Source organism: Lolium perenne, chromosome 7, assembly GCF_019359855.2.
Source record: "Lolium perenne isolate Kyuss_39 chromosome 7, Kyuss_2.0, whole genome shotgun sequence".
Classification (NCBI taxonomy): Eukaryota; Viridiplantae; Streptophyta; class Magnoliopsida; order Poales; family Poaceae; genus Lolium; species Lolium perenne.
In genome coordinates, this window is record NC_067250.2 from 281,303,617 (window position 1) to 281,328,527 (window position 24,911).

Genomic DNA, 24,911 nt, shown 5'->3' on the forward strand with positions numbered 1-24,911 from the left:
TCACAGATCCATGCTAAGCATGACATCAGTATACTGTTAAGCAACAGCACAAGTAAGCAACAGCACAGTGATGCTTGAGCATCAGCATCACCAGATAATTAACTCATATAGCCACAGTATTAGACAGTGAGCCATCACTGACAATCAATTGATCAAATGGATCAATTATAGCAAGCCAAGTTACACATAGAGGTTAGCCAACAAGCAAGAAATGATCCAATGGATCATTGGCTTGCAGAGGTAGCACTGAAGCATATCACAGGCACCACTGGCATACACACAAGTGTCACAGATGCAACACAGGTACACCTAGGCAAGCAAGTATGATAAACCAGTAAGCATAGCAAGCCCATAAGCATGAACAGCAGGGTATATCAAGCCAAAGCAAGCACAGTAGAGCAGGGCAAGTGTAGAGCAAGCTAGAAGTAGCAGAGAAGCAGGCATAGCATGAACAACAAGCAAATCGACATGTGCCGCATTTGATGAATCGGTAATCCGACCATTAGATTGCAAGAAACCGAAGCTACGCAAGATTGCGCAAGAAGAGCATGACTCTAGATGATCACAAGATCACCAGAGAGTGACATAGCATGAGGAGGAAGAAGCACAGTAACAAGGGGAGGCGCACAGAAGAGAAGGAGGAGAAGCATAGGACCTTACCCGCGCCTGGAAGCAGAAGCTATGGCATGGCGAGGCAGTGCCCGCGCGGCCATAGCAGCTGCAAAGCCAGGGAAGTCGCCGGCGTTACGCCGACGAACACCACCACAGCAGCACAGCATGGAGACGACGGCACAGGCGCTGCGAGCAGCACCCGCGCCAGGTCGATCTCGGAGGCGCGCACGTCGACGGCGAAGGCGAGAGCTCGTCGGAGATTCCAAATCGCCCGAGGCGATTCTCCACGAGATCCAGATCGAGGCAATTTGCCAGGAGAGGACGAGAGGGGAAAAACGGCGCGGACAGATCGATAGATCTGCTCGCGGCGGTTCAGGAGCTATAGATGGCTACTGCGGAGGAGGCCGGCGATGGCCGGAGCAGGGCGGCGGCCATGGCGGCGACGCCATCGCCACGGGATCGCCAGAGGCTAGGGTTAGGTTGAGTGAGGAGAAGACCGAGTGAGAGTGAGTGAGGTGGGCCGCTTCGGCGCCACCGAACCCAAAAAGGGGGCCAGCCTATTTGGGCCGTCCCTGGGTTAGTTTAATTGGGCTGGGCCCAATAGGGGTCCAGGGGGTATTTTGGTCATTTTACATTTAATAAAAGACCAAAACTTTACCAAATTTTTATAAATCATAACAACTCTAAAAATCCAATAAAAATTGGATTTATAAATGAAAAATAAATCTTAACCAGAATAAAATATGAAATGGAATTTATGGAACAAATTCAAAATTATGAATTTTCAGAATTTAAATAATAACTCGGAATTTAAATTATTATTTCTTTGAATTTAAAATTCAAGGAAAAATCTCAAATAAGTTCAAATACTTATTTTCCAACATTTCAAAATGAGATTCTATTATTCCAAGTCATTTCTTTTGAACAAGGGAATTTTTCCCAGAAAACTACTATATTCCTTTTTATTCCAAAAACTATAGAGGTTACTCTATAATTTCAAATTATTTTTGGAATGATTAAGGTAATCATTAAGTAAAATCATTTTACTTTGAATTGTTGTACTTTGTGTGAATTACAATGATCAATACTTTTAAATCAATTGTAAATTACCGTCAAAGACATAAATCTTAAATACAACCCTAAATTGTAATAACTCATTGGGGTAAAGGGATTCAACATAAAATAATCCATCCATTATTGCATTATTTGGATTTTTATAACATTGTCCTTACCGGACAATGATGCTTCTTACAGAACCCGAGGTCCAGGTTCCATCAACTGCATTGAACTGCACTATCTCGCGTCCACGTGCAAGTTCACCCTTGCTCATGTCAACTTGATTATTTTCTACTACTTTAATGCAAAGCTATATACTTATCATTCCTGCATCGCAAATGAAATGTTATTTTCCAACTATGAATATGACTATGTGGATGGCAATGGAACCATGGTATGTGTTGATATGGTGGAGGTTCCATTGCAATGGGTTATATCACCCTAGGATTAAATTACCAATGTCGTCCCAGTTGATTCTAGCGCCGTACAAACCGCGTTGACCATGAGATCTATAATGGCTCGGAAAAGCCAGCCGTATCTTTTCCCTTCTGCACGCCAACGGATCGGAGAGACGGTGGGGTGCTGGAGGCACTGCCGCAATAGGTTGGGAAATCCTTTTAAATCCCCATCCATTGGTGATGTTAATCTCTTTCGATCTATGAGGGATTGTCCGGAGTACACCATGAGTAAAGCCGTATTATCGGGGGAAGTCTACTGGAGGTGTACGGTCGGACAAAAGGGTGGGTTTGCAGTCGCGGAGAAGGCGGTGTGGGCTTGGATCTTTATACCTGGCCTCACACCAAAGGAAGTGTGAACGGGGGCAAGTCCCTGCGGATGGCAAAAAGGGTGAGATCTCTTGTGGGAAAAGTAACGCACCTCTGCAGAGTGTATCAAATTGTGGCTGTCACTCCTTGTTCCGGGAAGGGAACTGCGAACGCGGCAGGAAAGGAACTCCACGAAGTTCTGGTCAACCTGTGAAGACTGACGGGCATAGTTTTCATAATAAAAGCAACCTTTTGAAGAAATGTTTTCAAAACATGCATTGACCTGCGATTTCCTGATCAATGGTCGTAGCTAGTGCATCAAACACCTTTTATTCTTTTAGAACTTGCTGAGTACCTCTGTACTCACTTTCTTTCGACACCCTTGCTAGACTGTGATCCGGAAGTAGAGGCTATCAACGATGGAGCACCAGAAGGAAGCTACGAGCTGGTCTACGAAGAACCTGATCTTACCGGCGGAGTGGAAGGCGTAGACTATGGGATAGTCTACGGACCAGATGACACGGAGGTGGAGGAGTAGTGATATACCCTAGTATCATAGAGCCGAGCAACGTAGAACTTACCTAAATAAGTTGTTGAGCTCTTTCATCTTTAGTATGAGTTGTAATTGTACTTTAGTAGTATCTTAAGGTGTTCTCATAGGACCTGTGAGAATACCAACTTGTTAAGACAATGTTTGTAATAAAGTATGGAGTGTTATGACCTGCAATGTTTCTGTTGTACCACTCTGAGGGATATGGCAATTTGTGAGGAAGCCCCTTCACAAAGATCATATCAACGACTTGTATACTACAACATGCGGTGGTATCTTTGGGTCACCGCAGCTGGTATCAGAGCAAATGTTGCGACCTTAGGTTGGAAAAACCTAGTATAGGGAAGAACCTGTAGGAGTCTAGTAGAAATAGTAAAGGATTCTCTAGAAGTATGGTGGTTATTCATTTGAGAATAGCAAAACCATATATTCTAGTGCGATAATTCTTTATTATAGCTATTATGATGCATTATCACTACTAATATTCTGCTTTTGTATACAGCCATAATGGCGAACACTTTTCCTAAGAGGACTTTGAGGAAGGTTGAGGGTTGGCTCGGTGATTATGATGGACCAATAACAGCTCTCCTGTGTGGGATGCTGAAGGAACTTCATTGTGATTCACGGATACCTGTTATCAAGTATACCTACTATGATGGGGAAATCCTAGCCAAGTGCAGAGTATCGGTCCAACTACCGGAAAAACTGCTGATGAGTCGTATAATGCCATACGGAGAAGCCAAAACTATCACCACAGCCTATCATATGGGCCTATTCAAGGCAATCCTTGAGATAAGGCAGCACAAGTCAGTAGAACTGCTATGTTCGTAGTTTTCTCATATACCTCATGCCGAGGAAGATGAGGATCCCACTCAATCATTTGGTGTTAGCACACAAGTCCTGAAGGCTGCAGCCACATCACATGGATAGCTGTAAGTCTTTATTGACCACGATGTATCTTTTACACATGAAGATGAGAGGTGAGATTGACCACATGCTAGCTGAGTTCACGGACCCTGATAAAGTCCAAACTCGGATGCATGATTTGAGGGCACAACCACAACATACTACACCCTTCTTTAACCCAGACAGTGATGTAGATTTGAGTGACCAGTGGTTCAAGAGAAATCTACCTACAAGAGATCCACTTACACCTAACTTTGTTCCGCACTATCCACACGTGTCAGCATCGTATGATACTGGATATGGGGGAGACCACTCATGGAACATAAACTGCTCGGAGTCACCGATTGAAAACTCGACGGGTTGGCGTTTCGGGGAACCTTTCGGTGATGAGGAGGAGCCAATTCCATGTGATACAGGAGATGAGAGTGATGCGGTCAACCCGAATGTTAACCAAAGCTTTGAGCAGAAAGAGAAAGACACCAACTCCATTTCTTTAGATTTGGAGATGGGATTACCCAAAACATCCCAGTACGTTGTAGGTGAGAGTTCTGGAACCAAGAAAAAGAAGAAGAAGAAGATGAGGGGTCAAGTGAATAGGAATCCTCCATGGATGACTGGAGAAGAGGCGCTGTATTCCACTGGGGATATGTATGAGTCTTTATCTAGTTACTTTGGAATGACAGATCTCTGTCTCGGCACTTCGTCCGATTCAGACTACATACCTACGGGAAGAACCTTCATTCCGGACGGTCTTCGGAGGACAGACCGTTGTACCGGATGGACCCCAGGGATGTACGCGGAGGCGAATGAAGACGATGAGGAGTAGAGCTCCAATGAAGAATAAAGTAATTTAGGTGGTATTGTAATAGAACGTATTTTAAATTCCCGTTGGCTTGGGCTTGGAGCCAAATAAGTGGTTTATATATACCACATGTAATATAAGTTTGTGAGTGTGTTATGTATTATACGGTGTATATACATAATAAATGTTTGTTTTGGATTTGCTTTTTGATTTCATTGTGTGACTAGTTCTGGGCATTGAGTTGAGCTCAGAAAACATTCGCATGGTGTAATTATGAGTAATCGCTCTTTGTTACAGGACTAGGGGGAAATGGCGTTAGTAGAAACCGAAGAGGCTCGCAGAGAGCAGGAAGCCAGAGAGAAAGAGGAGGCAGATGCAACAGCTAGAGTAGAAAACGCACCACCACCACCACACCCAATGTTGCACCCAGACTTCCAACAGTATATGAGGTCAATGGAGGAAGATAGGAGGCGTTACCAGGAAAGCCAGAGCAAGAATATGCAGGATTTCTTTACCCATGTCATCAATGATAGGGGTAATGAAGGCAAGGGAGTAACACTATCGGACTTCCAAAATGCAAGACCACTACCATTCACATCAGCCCCAGAACCAATGGACGCTGAAGATTGGCTTATGGATACTGAACGGAAATTGAAGACCGTTGGTTGCAACGATGAGGAGAAGATCAGATATACCACTTATCTGTTGTCAGGACCAGCAGCATCATGGTGGGAGAACCTTGTAGCAGTACACCCTCCAGATAAAGTATTCACCTGGGAGGAGTTCAAGAAGAAGTTTCGGGATGCTCATGTTCCGGACAGCGTGGTGGAGCTGAAGAAGAGGGAGTTTGAAGAACTAAGATGCACACTGCACCAATCATGCAGTATGTTCGGGATTTCAATAGGTTAGCCAGGTATGCACCTGAGGATGTAGATACAGAGGAGAAGCGGAAGAAGCGGTTCATGAAAGGCATGAATCCATACATGAAGATGCAACTGAGGTTGGCACGGACTGCCGAATTCCAGGAACTGATTGACTCGGCAATCACTTTCGAGGATGACTACAGGCAAGTCCAGGAGGACAGGAGGAAGAGGGCTCGTATAGAGCCAAGGAAGTACCCAATCAGTAAACCATTACCTGATCGGAGTTTCAAACCTCGATAAAGACCTACTACTGGTAATCAATACAACCGGGGAGGTCGAAGTCAGAACCCAATTAACCAGATCATCTGCAACAGTTGTGGCCTGAGAGGGCATTTGCAGAAGGATTGTCAGAAACCCAGAATCATTTGTTATGGTTGTGGGAAGGAGGGACACATCAAGCCGGATTGTCCAAACAAGGCGTCCTGGAGCGGACAGAGCTCTGGAGGACGAGGTGGAAACAACAACAACAACAACAACAACAACAACAACAACCGCAATTACAACTACAACAACAAGAAGGGAAAGCCTTATGGAAAGCTGAATTGCACATCTTTGGAACAAGCGGAAGAGTCGGATCAAACAGTCTTAGGTACGCTAAGCATTCTTACTCATCCTGGCAAAGTATTATTTGATACTGGAGCAACCACATCATTTCTTGCATTGGAATTTGTGGAAAAATTCGGGCTTAGATGTTCTAAGTTAGAAACCCCTATAAATGTTCTATCCGCGGGGGGGGGGACGATCTTAGTAACCCACGTGAAAGAATCACAAGTCCTAACCATATGTGACTGTGTGTATTTCGCGGACCTATTCATCATACCCATGAAAGACATATCAGTCATCCTAGGGATGGATTGGTTAACAGAAAATGGAGCGGTGATTAACTGTGGAGACAAAACAGTATCACTTCGCAACTCCATCGGAGGTAGAATAGTGTTCCAAGGAGATAAGTACAGTGAGTTGGAGATCGGATTGGAACTCAATAGCTTGAAGGAAGTGAGAATTGAAGATATTCCTGTAGTGAATGAGTTTAAGGATGTATTTCCTAAGGAACTACCGGGAATGCCACCTGATAGAGAGATAGAATTCACAATCGACCTGATTCCAGGCACAGCACCAATAGCACAACCACCATATAAGATGGGGCCAAAGGAGTTAGTGGAACTGAAAGCTCAGATAGATGAACTGGAACAAAAGGGATTTATTCAAGAAAGTGTGTCACCATGGGGTACACCAGTTATTTTTGTGGATAAAAGAGATGGAGGAAAGAGGATGTGTGGAGATTACAGAAATCTGAACAATGTAACTATCAAGAACAAGTATCCTTTACCCAGAATTCAAGATCTTTTTGATCAAGTTCAAGGAGCAGGAGTCTTCTCGAAGATAGATTTAAGGTCAGGATACCATCAAATCAAGATCAAGAAGGAAGATGTACCAAAAACAGCGTTTGTATCAAGGTATGGACACCATGAATACTTGGTTGTACCATTTGGACTAACAAATGCACCAGCAATTTTCATGAATTTGATGAACAAGATATTCATGAAGTACTTGGACAAGTTTGTGATAGTGTTCATAGATGATATTCTAATCTATTCCAAAGATAAAGAGGAACATGCCAAGCATTTGAAGATAGTTTTGCAGACTTTGAGGGAACATCAGCTATATGCGAAGTTTAGCAAGTGCAAATTTTGGTTAGATAGTGTTGAATTTATTGGACATGTCATAACCAAAGAAGGCATAGCGGTGAATCCAAGCAAGGTTCAGTCCGTATTGGAATGGAAATCACCTAAAAATGCTAAGGAAATACGAGGATTCCTTGGTATGGCTGGCTACTATAGAAGATTCATTGAGGGATTTTCGAAGATTGCAGGACCAATGACCAAGTTACTCAAGAAAAATACTCCATTTGTGTGGACTGATGAGTGTGAAGTCAGCTTCCAAACACTCAAGGATAAGTTAACCACAGCACCGGTGTTAGCAGTTCCTGAGCCTGGAAAGGATTACACGGTGTATTGTGATGCTTCCAAGAATGGACTTGGATGTGTTCTTATGCAAGATCGGAAGGTAATAGCTTATGGATCAAGACAGTTGAAACCACATGAACACAACTACCCAGTACATGATCTCGAGTTAGCGGCAGTTGTGTATGCTTTGAAGAGTTGGAGACAATTTTTATATGGATCCAAGTGTGAGTTATACACCGATCACAAAAGATTGAAATATTTCTTCACCCAGAAAGAATTAAATATGAGGCAGAAGAGATGGCTAGAGTTGATTAAGGATTACGATCTTAAGATCAACTATACACCAGGCAAAGCTAATGTAGTAGCAGATGCCCTAAGTAGGAAGAGTACGGAGAATCAACCTACGGAATGGGAAATTCCAAAGGAACTTCGGAAAGAGTTAGAAGATGCTCAGATTCTGTTTATTCAAGGTGATGCCAAAGGAAGTATAGCAACCATAAGGATTATGGATGAGATGTACTCAGACTTGAAATATGAGATTATCCGAAAGCAAGCGGATGATTTGTTCATCCAAGAGGAAATCAAAAGGATTGGAGAAGGAAGACCATCGGAATTCCATCTAGGGGATTTTGATTCATTATATTTCCAGAAAAGGATCTGTGTACCAGATGATACAGAAGTGAAGTCAATCATATTAAAGGAAGCACATGAAACCCCTTATTCAATACATCCGGGAAGTACCAAGATGTATATGGATTTGAAGGAGATGTTCTGGTGGAACAACATGAAAAGAGAAATAGCACAATATGTCTCGGAATGTCATACATGTCAACGAGTGAAGGCAGAACATCAGAGTCCTGCGGGATTACTCAAACCACTAGAGATACCGGAATGGAAATGGGACGAAATAGGAATGGATTTTGTTACTGGTTTACCAATGACTAGTAAGAGGAAGGATATGATATGGGTAATAGTGGACAGACTTACCAAGAGTGCTCATTTCATAGCCGTAAACACAAAAGATACTGCAGAAAAGCTTGTGGATATATATGTGAAGGAAGTTGTGAGTAAGCATGGAGTACCAAAGAAGATAGTTTCAGATAGAGGTTCGATTTTCACATCAGCATTCTGGAAACAACTACAAGAATCTTTGGGATCCAAGTTGGATTTCAAAGACAAGATATCATCCACAAACCGGAGGACAAACCGAAAGAACCAATCAGATACTTGAGGACATGCTTAGAGCTTGTGCTCTGAACTTTGGAGGCTCATGGGAGGACCATTTACCTTTAGCGGAGTTCTCATATAACAATAGTTATCAGAGTAGCATTCAGATTGCACCGTACGAAGCATTGTACGGAAGGAAGTGTAGATCACCGATTTGTTGGTTTGAAACCGGAGAGAATAAGGAATTTACACCGGACTACATCAAAGAGAGAGACAAGACGTCATCGAGGTGATCCGGGATAGACTCAAGATAGCTCAGAGTCGTCAGAAGAGTTACGCCGACTTAAAGAGAAGAGATTGGGAACCGAAAGTGGGAGACATGGTCTATCTGAAGGTTAGCCCAATGAAAGGACTTAAGAGGTTCGGAGTGAAAGGAAAGTTAAGCCCTCGATATATAGGACCATTTAAGATACTCAGTCAGAATCGAGGAACAGCATTTGAGTTGGAGTTACCGGCACAACTAAGTCAAGTTCATAATGTATTTCATGTATCACAACTCAGAAAGTGTTTGAAGGCACCGGATGATCCTATCACATATGAGGAAATAGAATTGCAATCTGACCTAACTTATGTGGAAAGGCCTGAAAAGATCTTAGAAGTACAATGGAAGAAGTTAAGAAATAGGGCAATCAAATATTGTAAAGTGCAATGGCAACATCATCCTGAGCGAGAAGCTACTTGGGAGACAGAAGAAGAACTCAGGAAGTCTTACCCCGAGATGTTCAGGTACCAATCTTAACTTCGGGATGAAGTTTCTGTTAAGGGGGAGAGGCTGTAATAACCCAGAACATAGGAACAACGAAGGGTAGATTTAGAAATGGGATGTGCATTTCATCGCAAAACTGGGGAAATTTTCGCGCCTTATTGCAACTAAACATAAGAGGGATCGAGGTTCTCTCTCATTTTGCACTTAGGGTTAGGCAATGTGAGTTAGGGAAATTTCGACATGATCTCTTTTGTATCTTGTTGATTTGGGGAATTGATTTCATTTGACAAGTGTTACTACATTAAACAATAAACATTGAACAATATAAATGGAATTTAGAATTCAAACAACTTTGAATTTCAAAGTAAATCATAAATACAATGTTTATTTCAGAATATAAATGTCACATAATCTAAAGCTCATAAACAAAAACCTTGGGCTTTATTGATATCAACACAGATTACAAAGTCTTTACAATATTCTTGATACAAGAATGGATGAATAATAAACAGAAATGAAAATACAGATTACAATTTTGCTCCTAAACTAAAACCTAGACTAAATGACTTGGAGTATATCTTCATGGTCATATTCATCTTCAAAACCTGCAAAACAAAGAACAAATCCTAGCCAGAATGCTAGTGTTAGCCAAATATTCAGTTTGGACAGTTAGCAATAACACAAGATTCAGTTTGGATAGTACAAATTGTCACAGCACACTTGTGCTTGTCCAAAACCAGGGACAGCACAGGATAAGGGCAGCAGCAGACCAAACCTGAGCACACACCAGGGCTCAAGTTTCAGCATATGAGAGCACACAGCTCAAGTGTCGGCAAGAAGCAAAGAAGGCCATGCAAAAGCATAGTCACCAAGCATGCCAGGCTTGTGTGTCAATACAGAGAGAGAAGTAGGGATCATATAAAAGGAGCACAAACCCTAGAACCAGTGACCAGTCGACCAGATAAGATCACCAGGTAAGGGTGAAGCAAAAACAAGCATAGTTCATCTGTTCTTGAGCAAGAACAGAACCAACACACACAACTCCTCAAGCCACCAGAGATCATGGTGACCTAGAAGATCATCCAAGCTCTGGAGGTGAAGGGTTGTGAACAAACCCAAGTCTGCATCAACAAAGCATTACTTTCTAGGAGCTGGAACAAGGTATACCTAGTTCCTGGAAAAGATCCAATGGATCTAATCCATCATATGCATGACATAGTCATGGGGTTGAGCAGATGCTCAACAGGGTGAATCATCACTTGGTTTTCACCAAGGATCATTGCTAGTCTAAAAAGCCACCAAAAATAGAAACCATCCAGATACAGATCTTGTGCACAGAAGCAAGATCACATGCACAGATAGCACCAGTAGATAGCATAGATTAGCAGCTAAGACTACACAGAAGATCCTAAGCAAGCAACCATCAGAAAACCCTAGATTTCTTCACAGGCAAGCATATTGGCATTCATACTTACTATGATCCCCTAATATGCAAGCAAAGTTGAGTAGCCAACAAGATCCAACCAACTAGGTGAGCAACCAGTCAGTAGCAAGGCTACTGAGGTCACATCACACTTAGCACCAATTAAGAGAAAGCCAAATAGATCACATCACTACCCAGAAATGGATTCAGACTTTAATTGCTTGTAAAAGAATCATGAACAGCAAATTCATATACAAGCAAGTCATTTAAATCATCACTGCATAAGCAGTTCATCATAATTAAGTAATCCAAGCATGAATTTATCACAGATCCATGCTAAGCATGACAGCAGTATACTGTTAAGCAACAGCACAAGTAAGCAACAGCACAGTGATGCTTGAGCATCAGCATCACCAGATAATTAACTCATATAGCCACAGTATTAGACAGTGAGCCATCATTGACAATCAATTGATCAAATGGATCAATTATAGCAAGCCAAGTTACACAGAGAGGTTAGCCAACAAGCAAGAAATGATCCAATGGATCATTGGCTTGCAGAGGTAGCACTGAAGCATATCACAGGCACCACTGGCACACACACAAGTGTCACAGATGCAACACAGGTACACCTAGGCAAGCAAGTATGATAAACCAGTAAGCATAGCAAGCCCATAAGCATGAACAGCAGGGTATATCAAGCCAAAGCAAGCACAGTAGAGCAGGGCAAGTGTAGAGCAAGCTAGAAGTAGCAGAGAAGCAGGCATAGCATGAACAGCAAGCAAATCGACATGTGCCAGTACCAGTAACTGGTAATCTGACCATTAGATTGCAGTAAACCGAAGCACAGTAAGATTGCGCAGCAGTAGCATGACTCTAGATGATCACAAGATCACCAGAGAGTGACATAGCATGAGGAGGAAGAAGCACAGTAACAAGGGGAGGCGCACAGAAGAGAAGGAGGAGAAGCATAGGACCTTACCCGCGCCTGGAAGCAGAAGCTATGGCATGGCGAGGCAGTGCCCGCGCGGCCATAGCAGCTGCAAAGCCAGGGAAGTCGCCGGCGTTACGCCGACGAACACCACCACAAAGAAGACAAAGCATGGAGACGACGGCACAGGCGCTGCGAGCAGCACCCGCGCCAGGTCGATCTCGGAGGCGCGCACGTCGACGGCGAAGGCGAGAGCTCGTCGGAGATTCCAAATCGCCCGAGGCGATTCTCCACGAGATCCAGATCGAGGCAATTTGCCAGGAGAGGACGAGAGGGGAAAAACGGCGCGGACAGATCGATAGATCTGCTCGCGGCGGTTCAGGAGCTATAGATGGCTACTGCGGAGGAGGCCGGCGATGGCCGGAGCAGGGCGGCGGCCATGGCGGCGACGCCATCGCCACGGGATCGCCAGAGGCTAGGGTTAGGTCGAGTGAGGAGAAGACCGAGTGAGAGTGAGTGAGGTGGGCCGCTTCGGCGCCACCGAACCCAAAAAGGGGGCCAGCCTATTTGGGCCGTCCCTGGGTTAGTTTAATTGGGCTGGGCCCAATAGGGGTCCAGGGGGTATTTTGGTCATTTTACATTTAATAAAAGATCAAAACTTTACCAAATTTTTATAAATCATAACAACTCTAAAAATCCAATAAAAATTGGATTTATAAATGAAAAATAAATCTTAACCAGAATAAAATATGAAATGGAATTTATGGAACAAATTCAAAATTATGAATTTTCAGAATTTAAATAATAACTCGGAATTTAAATTATTATTTCTTTGAATTTAAAATTCAAGGAAAAATCTCAAATAAGTTCAAATACTTATTTTCCAACATTTCAAAATGAGATTCTATTATTCCAAGTCATTTCTTTTGAACAAGGGAATTTTTCCCAGAAAACTACTATATTCCTTTTTATTCCAAAAACTATAGAGGTTACTCTATAATTTCAAATTATTTTTGGAATGATTAAGGTAATCATTAAGTAAAATCATTTTACTTTGAATTGTTGTACTTTGTGTGAATTACAATGATCAATACTTTTAAATCAATTGTAAATTACCGTCAAAGACATAAATCTTAAATACAACCCTAAATTGTAATAACTCATTGGGGTAAAGGGATTCAACATAAAATAATCCATCCATTATTGCATTATTTGGATTTTTATAACATTGTCCTTACCGGACAATGATGCTTCTTACAGAACCCGAGGTCCAGGTTCCATCAACTGCATTGAACTGCACTATCTCGCAGTCCACAGGCAAGTTCACCCTTGCTCATGTCAACTTGATTATTTTCTACTACTTTAATGCAAAGCTATATACTTATCATTCCTGCATCGCAAATGAAATGTTATTTTCCAACTATGAATATGACTATGTGGATGGCAATGGAACCATGGTATGTGTTGATATGGTGGAGGTTCCATTGCAATGGGTTATATCACCCTAGGATTAAATTACCAATGCCGTCCAGTGATTCTAGCGCCGTACAAACCGCGTTGACCATGAGATCTATAATGGCTCTGGAAAAGCCAACAGATCTTTTCCCTTCGCACGCCAACGGATCGGAGAGACGGTGGGGTGCCGGAGGCACCGCCGCAATAGGTTGGGAAATCCTTTTAAATCCCCATCCATTGGTGATGTTAATCTCTTTCGATCTATGAGGGATTGTCCTGAGTACACCATGAGTAAAGCCGTATTATCTGGGAAGTCTACCGGAGGTGTACGGTCGGACAAAAGGGTGGGTTTGCGGTCGCGGAGAAGGCGGTGTGGGCTTGGATCTTTATACCTGGCCTCACACCAAAGGAAGTGTGAACGGGGCAAGTTCCTCGCGGATGGCAAAAAGGGTGAGATCTCTTGTGGGAAAAGTAACGCACCTCTGCAGAGTGTATCAAATTGTGGCTGTCACTCCTTGTTCCGGGAAGGAACTGCGAACGCGGGCAGAAAGGAACTCCACGAAGTTCGGTCAACTCCGTGAAGACTGACGGGCATAGTTTTCATAATAAAAGCAACCTTTTGAAGAAATGTTTTCAAAACATGCATTGACCTGCGATTTCCTGATCAATGGTCGTAGCTAGTGCATCAAACACCTTTTATTCTTTTAGAACTTGCTGAGTACCTCTGTACTCACTTTCTTTCGACACCCTTGCTAGACTCGTGATCCTAAGTAGAGGCTATCAACGATGGAGCACCAGAAGGAAGCTACGAGCTGGTCTACGAAGAACCTGATCTTACCGGCGGAGTGGAAGGCGTAGACTATGGGATAGTCTACGGACCAGATGACACGGAGGTGGAGGAGTAGTGATATACCCTAGTATCATAGAGCCGAGCAACGTAGAACTTACCTAAATAAGTTGTTGAGCTCTTTCATCTTTAGTATGAGTTGTAATTGTACTTTAGTAGTATCTTAAGGTGTTCTCACAGGACCTGTGAGAATACCAACTTGTTAAGACAATGTTTGTAATAAAGTATGGAGTGTTATGACCTGCAATGTTTCTGTTGTACCACTCTGAGGGATATGGCAATTTGTGAGGAAGCCCCTTCACAAAGATCATATCAACGACTTGTATACTACAACATGCAGTGGTATGCTGGGTCACCGCACTTGTCATCTATTGGAGTTCTTACTACTTGGTACTTGCCATCAGACAATGATAACCTACAAAAACGCCATCAAAATTGTCAACAATTGTTAAGGGAGGTTATCCAAATTCCAGCACACAAGCTAGAGCTGACAAGGGAACTTAGCTTCATTTTTTTCATGATTTCTATTACCTCATGACAAATGTGCCGTGGCATAGTGTTGCGGTCAGAAACCCACCGGCGAGCAGCGACGGGCAACACAGTAGAGCCGGGAGGCTCCCAGGACTGCGGCTGGCCCTGGTCCCTCCGAGCGACGGCCCGCAAAGACTCAGCACGCACGTCTGATGCTGGTGCAAGGGCGTGCCACCTGACCTATACCTGGTCAGGAAGGTGATGGATGTGCCTGATACGTCCCCGACGTATCCATAATTTCTGTTGTTCCATGCTTGTTTTATGACAATACTTACATGTTTTGCTTGCACTTTATGATGTTTTCATGCATTTTCCGGAACTAACCTATTAACGAGATGCCACAGTGCCAGTTCCTGTTTTCTGCTGTTTTTGGTTCCAGAAAGGCTGTTCGAGCAATATTCTCGGAATTGGACGAAATCAACGCCAAACCTCCTATTTTTCCCTAAGGCTCGAACACCGAAGAAGAGTCGGAGAGGGGCCAGGGGGCCACCACACCACATGGCGGCGCGAGCCAGACCCTGGCCGCGCCGGCCTAGGGTGTGGCGCCCCCAGGTGCCCCCCTGCGCCGCCTCTTCGCCTATAAAATCCCCTTCGACCTAAAAACACAGTACCAATTGACGAAACTCCAGAAAAGTTACTGTGGCGCTGCCGCCATCGCGAAACTCCAATTCGGGGGACAGAAGTCTCTGTCCCGGCACCCTGCCGGGACGGGGAAGTGCCCCCGGAAGCCATCTCCATCGACGCCACCGCCTCCATCATGCTCCGTGAGTAGTTCCCCCATGGACTACGGGTTCTAGCAGTAGCTATGTCGGTATACTCTCCCCCATGTACTTCAATACAATGGTCTCATGAGCTGCCTTACATGATTGAGATTCATCTGATGTAATCGGTGTTGTGTTTATTGGGATCCGATGGATGATACATTATGATTAGTCTACCTATAAAGTTTGTGAAGTTATTGTTGCTGCAATCTTGTTATGCTTAATGCTTGTCACTAGGGCCCGAGTGGCATGATCTTAGATTTGAGCTTTATACTTATTGCTTAGATTGTATCTACAAGTTGTATGCACATGTCGCTGTCCGGAACCAATGGCCCCGAAGTGACAGAAATCGGGACAACCGGAGGGGATGGTAGTGATGTGAGGATCACATGTTTTCACGGTGTGTTAATGCTTTGCTCCGGTACTCTATTAAAAGGAGTACCTTAATATCCAGTAGTTTCCCTTGAGGCCTGGCTGCCACCGGCTGGTAGGACAAAAGATGTTGTGCAAGTTTCTCATTGCGAGCACGTACGACTATATACGGAAAACATGCCTACATAATTAATAAGCCTGATGTTCTTTCTTAATGCTTTGAATCCTATCAATTGCTCAACTGTAATTTGTTCACCCAACACTTGTCACTTATTGGAAAGTTACCACTAGTGTAGATCGCTGGGAACCCCGGTCCATCTCTCATCATAATATACTTGTTCTACATGTCATTGGAAGTAGTATCAACTATTTTCCGGTGCCATTGCTCTCATATTGCTATTATCGGCTGTGTTATCGTTACTATTGCTCTCATATTATCGCTACTTTCACATCACCCTCGTTGCTAGTGCTTTTCCAGGTGCAGCTGAATTGACAACTCAGTTGTTAAGGCTTATCAGTATTCTTTACCTCCCCTTGTGTCGAATCAATAAATTTGGGTTATACTACCCTCGAAGACTGTTGCGATCCCCTATACTTGTGGGTCATCAAGACTATTTTCTGGCGCCGTTGCCGGGGAGGCATAGCTCTACTCATAAGTTCACCTGGGGAGTACACTCTACCTCTCTCTCTGTTTTTAATTTGTTTTATTTTGTTTTGCTTAGTTTACTTTTGTCTAGTTTACTTGTGCTTAGTTTATTTCTGTCTAGTATTATTTTGCTTAGTTTACTTTTGCTTAGTTTCTTTTTGTCTTGTTTTATTTGTCTCATATACCCAAAAACCCATAAAAATTTGAAAAACCGAAAAATTAAAAACTGCTATTATGGGAGAACCTACAACCTACTTGGAGCTTATGGAATGTTATAATTGTTATAGAGAATCAAGAACTGGTAAAATAATGAGTGCTATGATAGATAAATTAAATACAATTGCTAGAATCTTGCTTAGACGCCATGATATAAACTGTTGCTCTCGACAGGATACTAAACATCTTAAATTTCAATGTGGCTTTAGTGAGGAATATTTTATTAAGAGCTATAATCGGAATTGCTATATTCATTATGGGTTCGAAGAGGTAGAACAATTTGTCTTATTTATGGGAGCCTCCGAGATAGATCCTTCATGGTTGAGAATTATGAAACTTGTGCTATTTGTAAGGACCTTAAAGATTATGTCTCTACTATCCTTAATTCTTGCATAGAATGCTACAGTAGGAATCCTTATATCCTTGATTATAAAGAGAGACACATTAATGCACAAGAATGCACTCACAATTTGCAGGAACCGGTGGAAGAAGAAACTGATGAACCTGAAAGCTCATTGGATGAAAAAGAGGAGGAAATTGATGAACCTGAAAGCTCATTGGATGAAAAAGAAGAGGAGAGTGACGAACAAAAGGAGGAAGAATGGATTAGCTACCCATGCCAACCTTCTAATGAGAGTAACTCTTCATCTCTTACACTATTTGATTGTCCTCCATGCTTACCAAAAGAGGTTGAATGTTATGTTCCTGTGGATTCTCTTGAAATATTACCTACGAGTAAAACTTGTGAGAATAATTATGCTACTGTTATATATGATAATCCATGCTACTTTGATAAATCTTATGATAATGCTTTGTTTGTGCCTGATGTCGAAATGCATGGTACTAAAGAATTTTGCTTAGCAAATGTTTATGATAAAGCTCTAGATGATGGTCCTATGTTACTTGATAATATTAATTGTACTACTAATGAAAATGGGATTGGAGAGTTCTTGACTTATTCTATGAGTCCCATATCTCTTGAGATTGATCAACTACCTTGTTATATTATTAATAAAAGTAAGTTTGAAAGTTTTAATTCCACTATTCTTGAACTTGATAAAAATTATGTTTTTGGAAATCATGAAAAGTATGCTGCATGTGATAGTTATATTGTTGAGTTTATTCATGAAGCTACTGAAAATTATTATGAGAGAGGAAAATGTGGTTGTAGAAATTTGCATGGTACTAAAACACCTCTCTATATGCTTAAAAATTTGAAGTTACTCTTGTTTTATCTTCTTATGCTTGCTACTTCGTTCTTCATGAATTTATTTGTGTACAAGATTCCTATGCATAGGAAGTGGGTTAGACTTAAATGTGTTATGGATTTGCCTCTTGATGCTCTCTTTTGCTTCAAATACTATTTCTTGCGAGTGCATCATTAAAACTGCTGAGCCCATCTTAATGGCTATAAAGAAAGCAACTTCTTGGGAGATAACCCATGTGTTATTTTGCTACAGTACTTTGTTTTATATTTGTGTCTTGGAAGTTGTTTACTACTGTAGCAACCGCTCCTTATCTTAGTTTTGTGTTTTGTTGTGCCAAGTGAAGCCTCTAATCGAAGGTTGATGCTAGATTTGGATTTCTGCGCAGAAACAGATTTCTATCTGTCACGAATCTGGGCTGTTTTCTCTGTAGAAAAATCAGAAAAATATGCCAATTTACGTGCGTGTTCCTCAGATATGTACGCAACTTTCATTAGTTTTAAGTTTTCTGATTTGAGCAACGGAAGTATTTATTTAAAATTCGTCTTTACTGGCTGTTCTGTTTTGGCAAATTCTGTCTCTGTTTTTTTGCATTGTCTCTTGTGGACTTTAAGCGAGGTTTTCTAGACGTAGAGGACTGTAGCTAATGTTTTATTGAGTTCTTGCAATGTGCCACTACAGGACCAAGGTGGATTCAAATTTTTTGTTGAGTACTAACCCCTCTAATGAAGTTTATGAGAAGTTTGTTGTGAAGGAAGTTTTCAAGGGTCAAGAGAGGAGGATGATATATGATCAAGAAGAGTGAAAAGTCTAAGCTTGGGGATGCCCCCGTGGTTCATCCCTGCATATTTCGAGGAGACTCAAGCGTCTAAGCTTGGGGATGCCCAAGGCATCCCCTTCTTCATCAACTTATCAGGTTCCTCCCCTGAAACTATATTTTTATTCGGTCACATCATATGTGCTTTACTTGGAGCGTCTATGTGTTTATTTTCGTTTTGTTTGTTTGAATAAGATCGGATCCTAGCAATCCTTGTTTGGGAGAGAGACACGCTCCGCTTTTTCATATGAACACTTGTTCTTCGTTTTATTTTTAATGTTCAATGATAAAAGTTGGAAGCTACAATACTTATTATTATTTGGTTGGAAAAGGAAAATGCCTCATATGTCTTGGATAATTTGACACTTGGCAATTGTTTTGAGCTCTCAAGTAGATCATGATTAAGTTTTTTTTCATGTAGTTTAAACCTATTAGTGGAGAACTACTGTAGAGCTTGTTAAAATTGGTTTGCATAATTGGTCTCTCTTAAGGTCTAGATATTTTCTGGTAAAAGTGTTTGAGCAACAAGGAAGACGATTAGTAGAGTATTATAATGCTTGCAATATGTTCTTATGTAAGTTTTGCTGTACCGGTTCATACTTGTGTTTGCTTCAAACAACCTTGCTAGCCTAAGCCTTTGTACTGAGAGGGAATACTTCTCGTGCATCCAAAATCCTTGAGCCAAAAACTATGCCAATTGTGTCCACCATACCTACCTACTATGTGGTATTTCCTGCCATTCCAAAGTAAATTGCTTGAGTGCTACCTTTAAACAATTCAAAATGCTTCTCAATTTGTGTCAATGTTTTATAGCTCATGAGGAAGTATGTGGTGTTTAGCTTTCAACCTTGTCATTTACTTTTGACGGACTCTCATATGGACTAGTGGCACATCCGCTTATCCAATAATTTTGCAAAAAGAGCTGGCAACGGGATTCCCAGTCCCAAATTAATTAACCTAAATAGACACTCCTCCATGGTTTGTGATTGTTGGACGGCACCCGAAGGATTCAGTTAGCCATGGCTTGTGTAAGCAAAGGTTGGGGGGAGTGTCATCATCATAATAAAACTAAAATAAAAAGGCACTCCTTCATGGTATGAGATTGTTGGTAGGCACCCGAGGATTCGGTTAGCCATGGTTTGTGTAAGAAAGGTTGGAAGGAGTGCCACATAAATATGCAAATAATTCATGGGAGCCGCTCTTGAAAGTCCGGTTGGCGAGGTAGTTAGAGTGCCCACTACCATTCGTTGACAACAACAAACACCTCTCAAAACTTTAATTTTGTGCTCTCTTTATGTTTTCAAAACCAAAGCTCTAGCACAAATATAGCAATCGATGCTTTCCTCTTTGAAGGACCATTCTTTTACTTTATGTTGAGTCAGTTTACCTACTTTCTTCCACCTTAGAAGCAAACACTTGTGTTAACTGTGCATTGATTATTACATACTTGCATATTTGCATTCATCATATTACTTTATGTTGACAATGTCCATGAGATATGCATGTTGAAAGTTGAAAGCAACCGCTGAAACTTATATCTTCCTTTGTGTTGCTTCGATGCCTTTACTTTGAATTTATTACTTTATGAGTTAACTCTTGTGCAAGACTTTTGATGCTTGTCTTGAAAGTACTCTTCAGGAAAAGTTTTGCTATATGTTACCTATTTGTTAGCAACTATAGATTATTGCCTTGAGTCACTTCATTCATTTCATATGCTTTGTAATAGTATGATCAACGTTATGTAAGTAGCATGTCACTACAGAAATTATTCTTTTTTATCGTTTACCTGCTCGGGACGAGCAGGAACTAAGCTTGGGGATGCTGATACGTCCCTGACGTATCCATAATTTCTGTTGTTCCATGCTTGTTTTATGACAATACTTACATGTTTTGCTTGCACTTTATGATGTTTTCATGCATTTTCCGGAACTAACCTATTAACGAGATGCCACAGTGCCAGTTCCTGTTTTCTGCTGTTTTTGGTTCCAGAAAGGCTGTTCGAGCAATATTCTCGGAATTGGACGAAATCAACGCCAAACCTCCTATTTTTCCCGGAAGGCTCCAGAACACCGAAGAAGAGTCGGAGAGGGGCCAGGGGGCCACCACACCACATGGCGGCGCGGGCCAGACCCTGGCCGCGCCGGCCTAGGGTGTGGCGCCCCCAGGTGCCCCCCTGCGCCGCCTCTTCGCCTATAAAATCCCTTTCGACCTAAAAACGCAGTACCAATTGACGAAACTCCAGAAAAGTTACTGTGGCGCCACCGCCATCGCGAAACTCCAATTCGGGGGACAGAAGTCTCTGTCCCGGCACCCTACCGGGACGGGGAAGTGCCCCCGGAAGCCATCTCCATCGACGCCACCGCCTCCATCATGCTCCGTGAGTAGTTCCCCCATGGACTACGGGTTCTAGCAGTAGCTATGTCGGTATACTCTCCCCCATGTACTTCAATACAATGGTCTCATGAGCTGCCTTACATGATTGAGATTCATCTGATGTAATCGGTGTTGTGTTTGTTGGGATCCGATGGATGATACATTATGATTAGTCTATCTATAAAGTTTGTGAAGTTATTGTTGCTGCAATCTTGTTATGCTTAATGCTTGTCACTAGGGCCCGAGTGGCATGATCTTAGATTTGAGCTTTATACTTATTGCTTAGATTGTATCTTCAAGTTGTATGCACATGTCGCTGTCCGGAACCAATGGCCCCGAAGTGACAGAAATCGGGACAACCGGAGGGGATGGTAGTGATGTGAGGATCACATGTTTTCACGGTGTGTTAATGCTTTGCTCCGGTACTCTATTAAAAGGAGTACCTTAATATCCAGTAGTTTCCCTTGAGGCCCGGCTGCCACCGGCTGGTAGGACAAAAGATGTTGTGCAAGTTTCTCATTGCGAGCACGTACGACTATATACGGAAAACATGCCTACATAATTAATAAGCCTGATGTTCTTTCTTAATGCTTTGAATCCTATCAATTGCCCAACTGTAATTTGTTCACCCAACACTTGTCACTTATTGGAGAGTTACCACTAGTGTAGATCGCTGGGAACCCCGGTCCATCTCTCATCATAATATACTTGTTCTACATGTCATTGGAAGTAGTATCAACTATTTTCCGGTGCCATTGCTCTCATATTGCTATTCTTCTTTGTGTATTCTTGTTACTATTGCTCTCATATTACTGCTACTTTCACATCACCCCTGTTGCTAGTGCTTTTCCAGGTGCAGCTGAATTGACAACTCAGTTGTTAAGGCTTATCAGTATTCTTTACCTCCCCTTGTGTCGAATCAATAAATTTGGGTTATACTACCCTCGAAGACTGTTGCGATCCCCTATACTTGTGGGTCATCAGTGCCTCTCTTAGTTTCCTGCATGGCATACACGTAAATATTAAATACGAGCCTCAATCGGCTCTCAGGTTGTCCTGTGAATCGGCTCAAAGAGCCGATCCACCCATGATCCGTACGAGGTGTACGAATATATGGTGGTCCTGCTTGATCAAAATAAAGCTAAAACGACCTACTACGATTTAGGGTTTCACCACATAATCGGAACATCCTACTCGTGATTGAGCCTGGCGGCCACGCACGGTGATCGTAAACCGACCCTAGACAAGGCCTAAAAACCAACACGAAGTTGATCCCCGGAACATCCTGTCTAGGGCTAGCAAACTACACCCTACGCGCCACTGGATCCTTCAACCCGTTTGTAAGGCCTAACTATGCGGATATTAAACTAATCCTTGAAGAACAAGGAGCAATCATAACGGATCGGATCTACTAAATAATGATCAAGCGGGGTGCCGCCCTTACACCTAAGATAGGTGTAAGGGCGGCTAGACGTCTAAGGGTTGCACGACGACAGCATATGATACGATGAACAATGCTAACCCTAACACGTCTAAGATAACTACGTTGCTCGCCATCAACAAGGCTTCAGCACGAGCAACGCATGAACAGCGAATAAACATGTACTGCCTAGACCGCAAGATGCGATCTAGGCAGCATGATGCTTACCCGGAAGTAACCATCGAGACAAGGGAGTTGGCGATGCGCCTAGATTGGTTTGTGGTGAACGTTATTGTTGTTTATTTCATAAACCCTAGATACATATTTATAGTCCGTAGACTTTCTAACGTGGGAATAATCCCAACCGGGCACGAGCCAAACTCTATCTAACCGACACGTATCCTACTATATTACAGATACACGGGCAAACTAGCCCAAACTTTGCATATAAGGCCGATTCATGTATTTCTTCCATGTATATCCTTCAAGCCCATCTTTAATCGCGGCCCACCTCTGATCCGGTCAAATTCTGGTGATAACACATAGCAGCACATATAATGCTCCATGCCAATACGCGCTGAATCGCCATCTACTGATCCATTCGAGATCCAACGACCCATGAACCATAATCCTGCCCGCACGTTAACCACTCTCGTCGTAGCCTTGCCTTCCCTAACAAACGACCTCTCCCGCCACTCTCCCGTGCTTGACGAGAAAACTTGGAGTGCCAACATGGGTGGCGGCCATTCTGTCGAGTGCTGAGGAACCTCCACGCTCCACCGAACTTTTGAGAAATAGCTCGAACTTACCGTGAAGTTCTCTTCGACGAGCTCTTCTGGTGGCACTTTGGCTGGTTTGCAGTCACTCAGGTCAAACAAGCCTAGATCCTTGGGCGGGATCGAGAACACCTCGTAATGCGGCGACACGGCAGGATCAAACGCCAAATAGGAGGCACAACATTCTCCGTAGAAAGCCGTGTCTGCCGGAAGACGCTCCCACCATCGCGTCGCGGGGTTGACCACACACAACTCCCTCTCGTAGTCGTAGAGCAGGAGGCCATTGCACTGATCCACGATGGCTGCGGCGTAATCTTCGTCGGTGTAGCCGGGTAGGAAGTGGAGGTTGCCGTAGTCGACGCCGGGATGCTGCGTGGAGGGGCGGCCGAGGAAGTGCGGCCGATGGTATTCGTGGTAGTTTTCATGATTGTAGTCGCTACAGTTTGCGAAGATGCCCTCCACCGAGTGCGGGAGGAGGTGTGGGAGCAGCAGCCGCCGGGCGTCCACGATGGCGCGCCACGCCTTGCGCACGCAGCGGGACGCGGCGAGGTCCCGCGGCCGTAGGCGGCCGAGGATGGCGGCAAGCGCGTCCTCAGCCAGCTCTTCCGTGTGATCCATTAGATCTCAGCTGTTTGAGATTTGGCTGCGACGCCCCGGGTTCCTAAATAGTATTATTATATGCAAAAGATGTACAGAGACCTGATTCTTTGTTGTGTTTATACCGAACTCGTGTACTTTTCTCCCCCTTCCAAATCTGTACCGAAGAACTCAACACCAAAAACAATAAAAACTGAAAGGTGGTAGCAACATCCCTGAGAAAAAAAAGCGATATATAGCAACAAATTTTCGGAGCAGCCATAGCCCAAAGTATACCTCTGTTTCCATAAATAAGATGCATGTATTTCAAGATGAATTTTAACTGAAAATTTGAGCAACAAAATCTTAATTATATTATACTATGTAATTAGTATCGTTGGATTTGTATTGAAAAACAATTTCTAATGATATTAACTTTATACCGACAATCTTTATATTTAGAGTAATTGTTAGTCAAGCAAAAGCATAGAAAATAAAGATGTCTTATTCATTGAAATAGATGGAGTATGTTCATCTAGGCATGGCGACAGCTGCAGAGTATCATCCACAACCACAAGGCTATCATCAATGTGAACGAGGACGGTACCCAAGCGGTGGTGGGCACTTCCTCTAGGATGCTTGGCGCGAGCTTCCCCAAGGAACCCCCGCTTGTGCCCGTGGATTTCTTCATTGACCAGCCATTTGTCATATTTGTAACTGAGGAGTTTGGCACCATTGTCTATGTAGGGGTCGTCCATGAACATCGCCATCGGTGCCTCGAGAAAAGGTTCTTCGGTGCGGCCGAGTGCACGCCATCGTTGACATCATGCCAGCTCAGTGGCCAATCACAAATGAAAACGAGCAATGCATGGGGTCCTACTGTTGTGTCTTAGTCACTTCTTCCGCTGCTTGTTTAGCGAATGACTTAAGTAGGGATGTAAACAGATAAGATAATTTCCACACCAAAAACCGGCACCGAATCCATTTTAAGGTATCCATATTCGATTTTAAATAATTTGGTGGTTAAGGATATCCAATTTTGAAGTGGT

The 24,911-nt window shown here is 42.9% G+C and overlaps 1 protein-coding gene across 1 annotated transcript; it reads right to left on the reverse strand.

Moving 5' to 3' along the window:
* On the reverse strand, nucleotides 1-23,904 carry LOC127315229 (uncharacterized). Its single transcript, XM_071824329.1, has 2 exons — nucleotides 23,320-23,904; nucleotides 1-33 (listed from the first exon to the last, which is right to left on the reverse strand). The coding sequence occupies exons 1-2, from the start codon at nucleotides 23,902-23,904 to the stop codon at nucleotides 1-3; spliced, it is 618 nt and encodes a 205-aa protein (XP_071680430.1).
* Nucleotides 23,905-24,911: the final 1,007 nt, after the last annotated feature.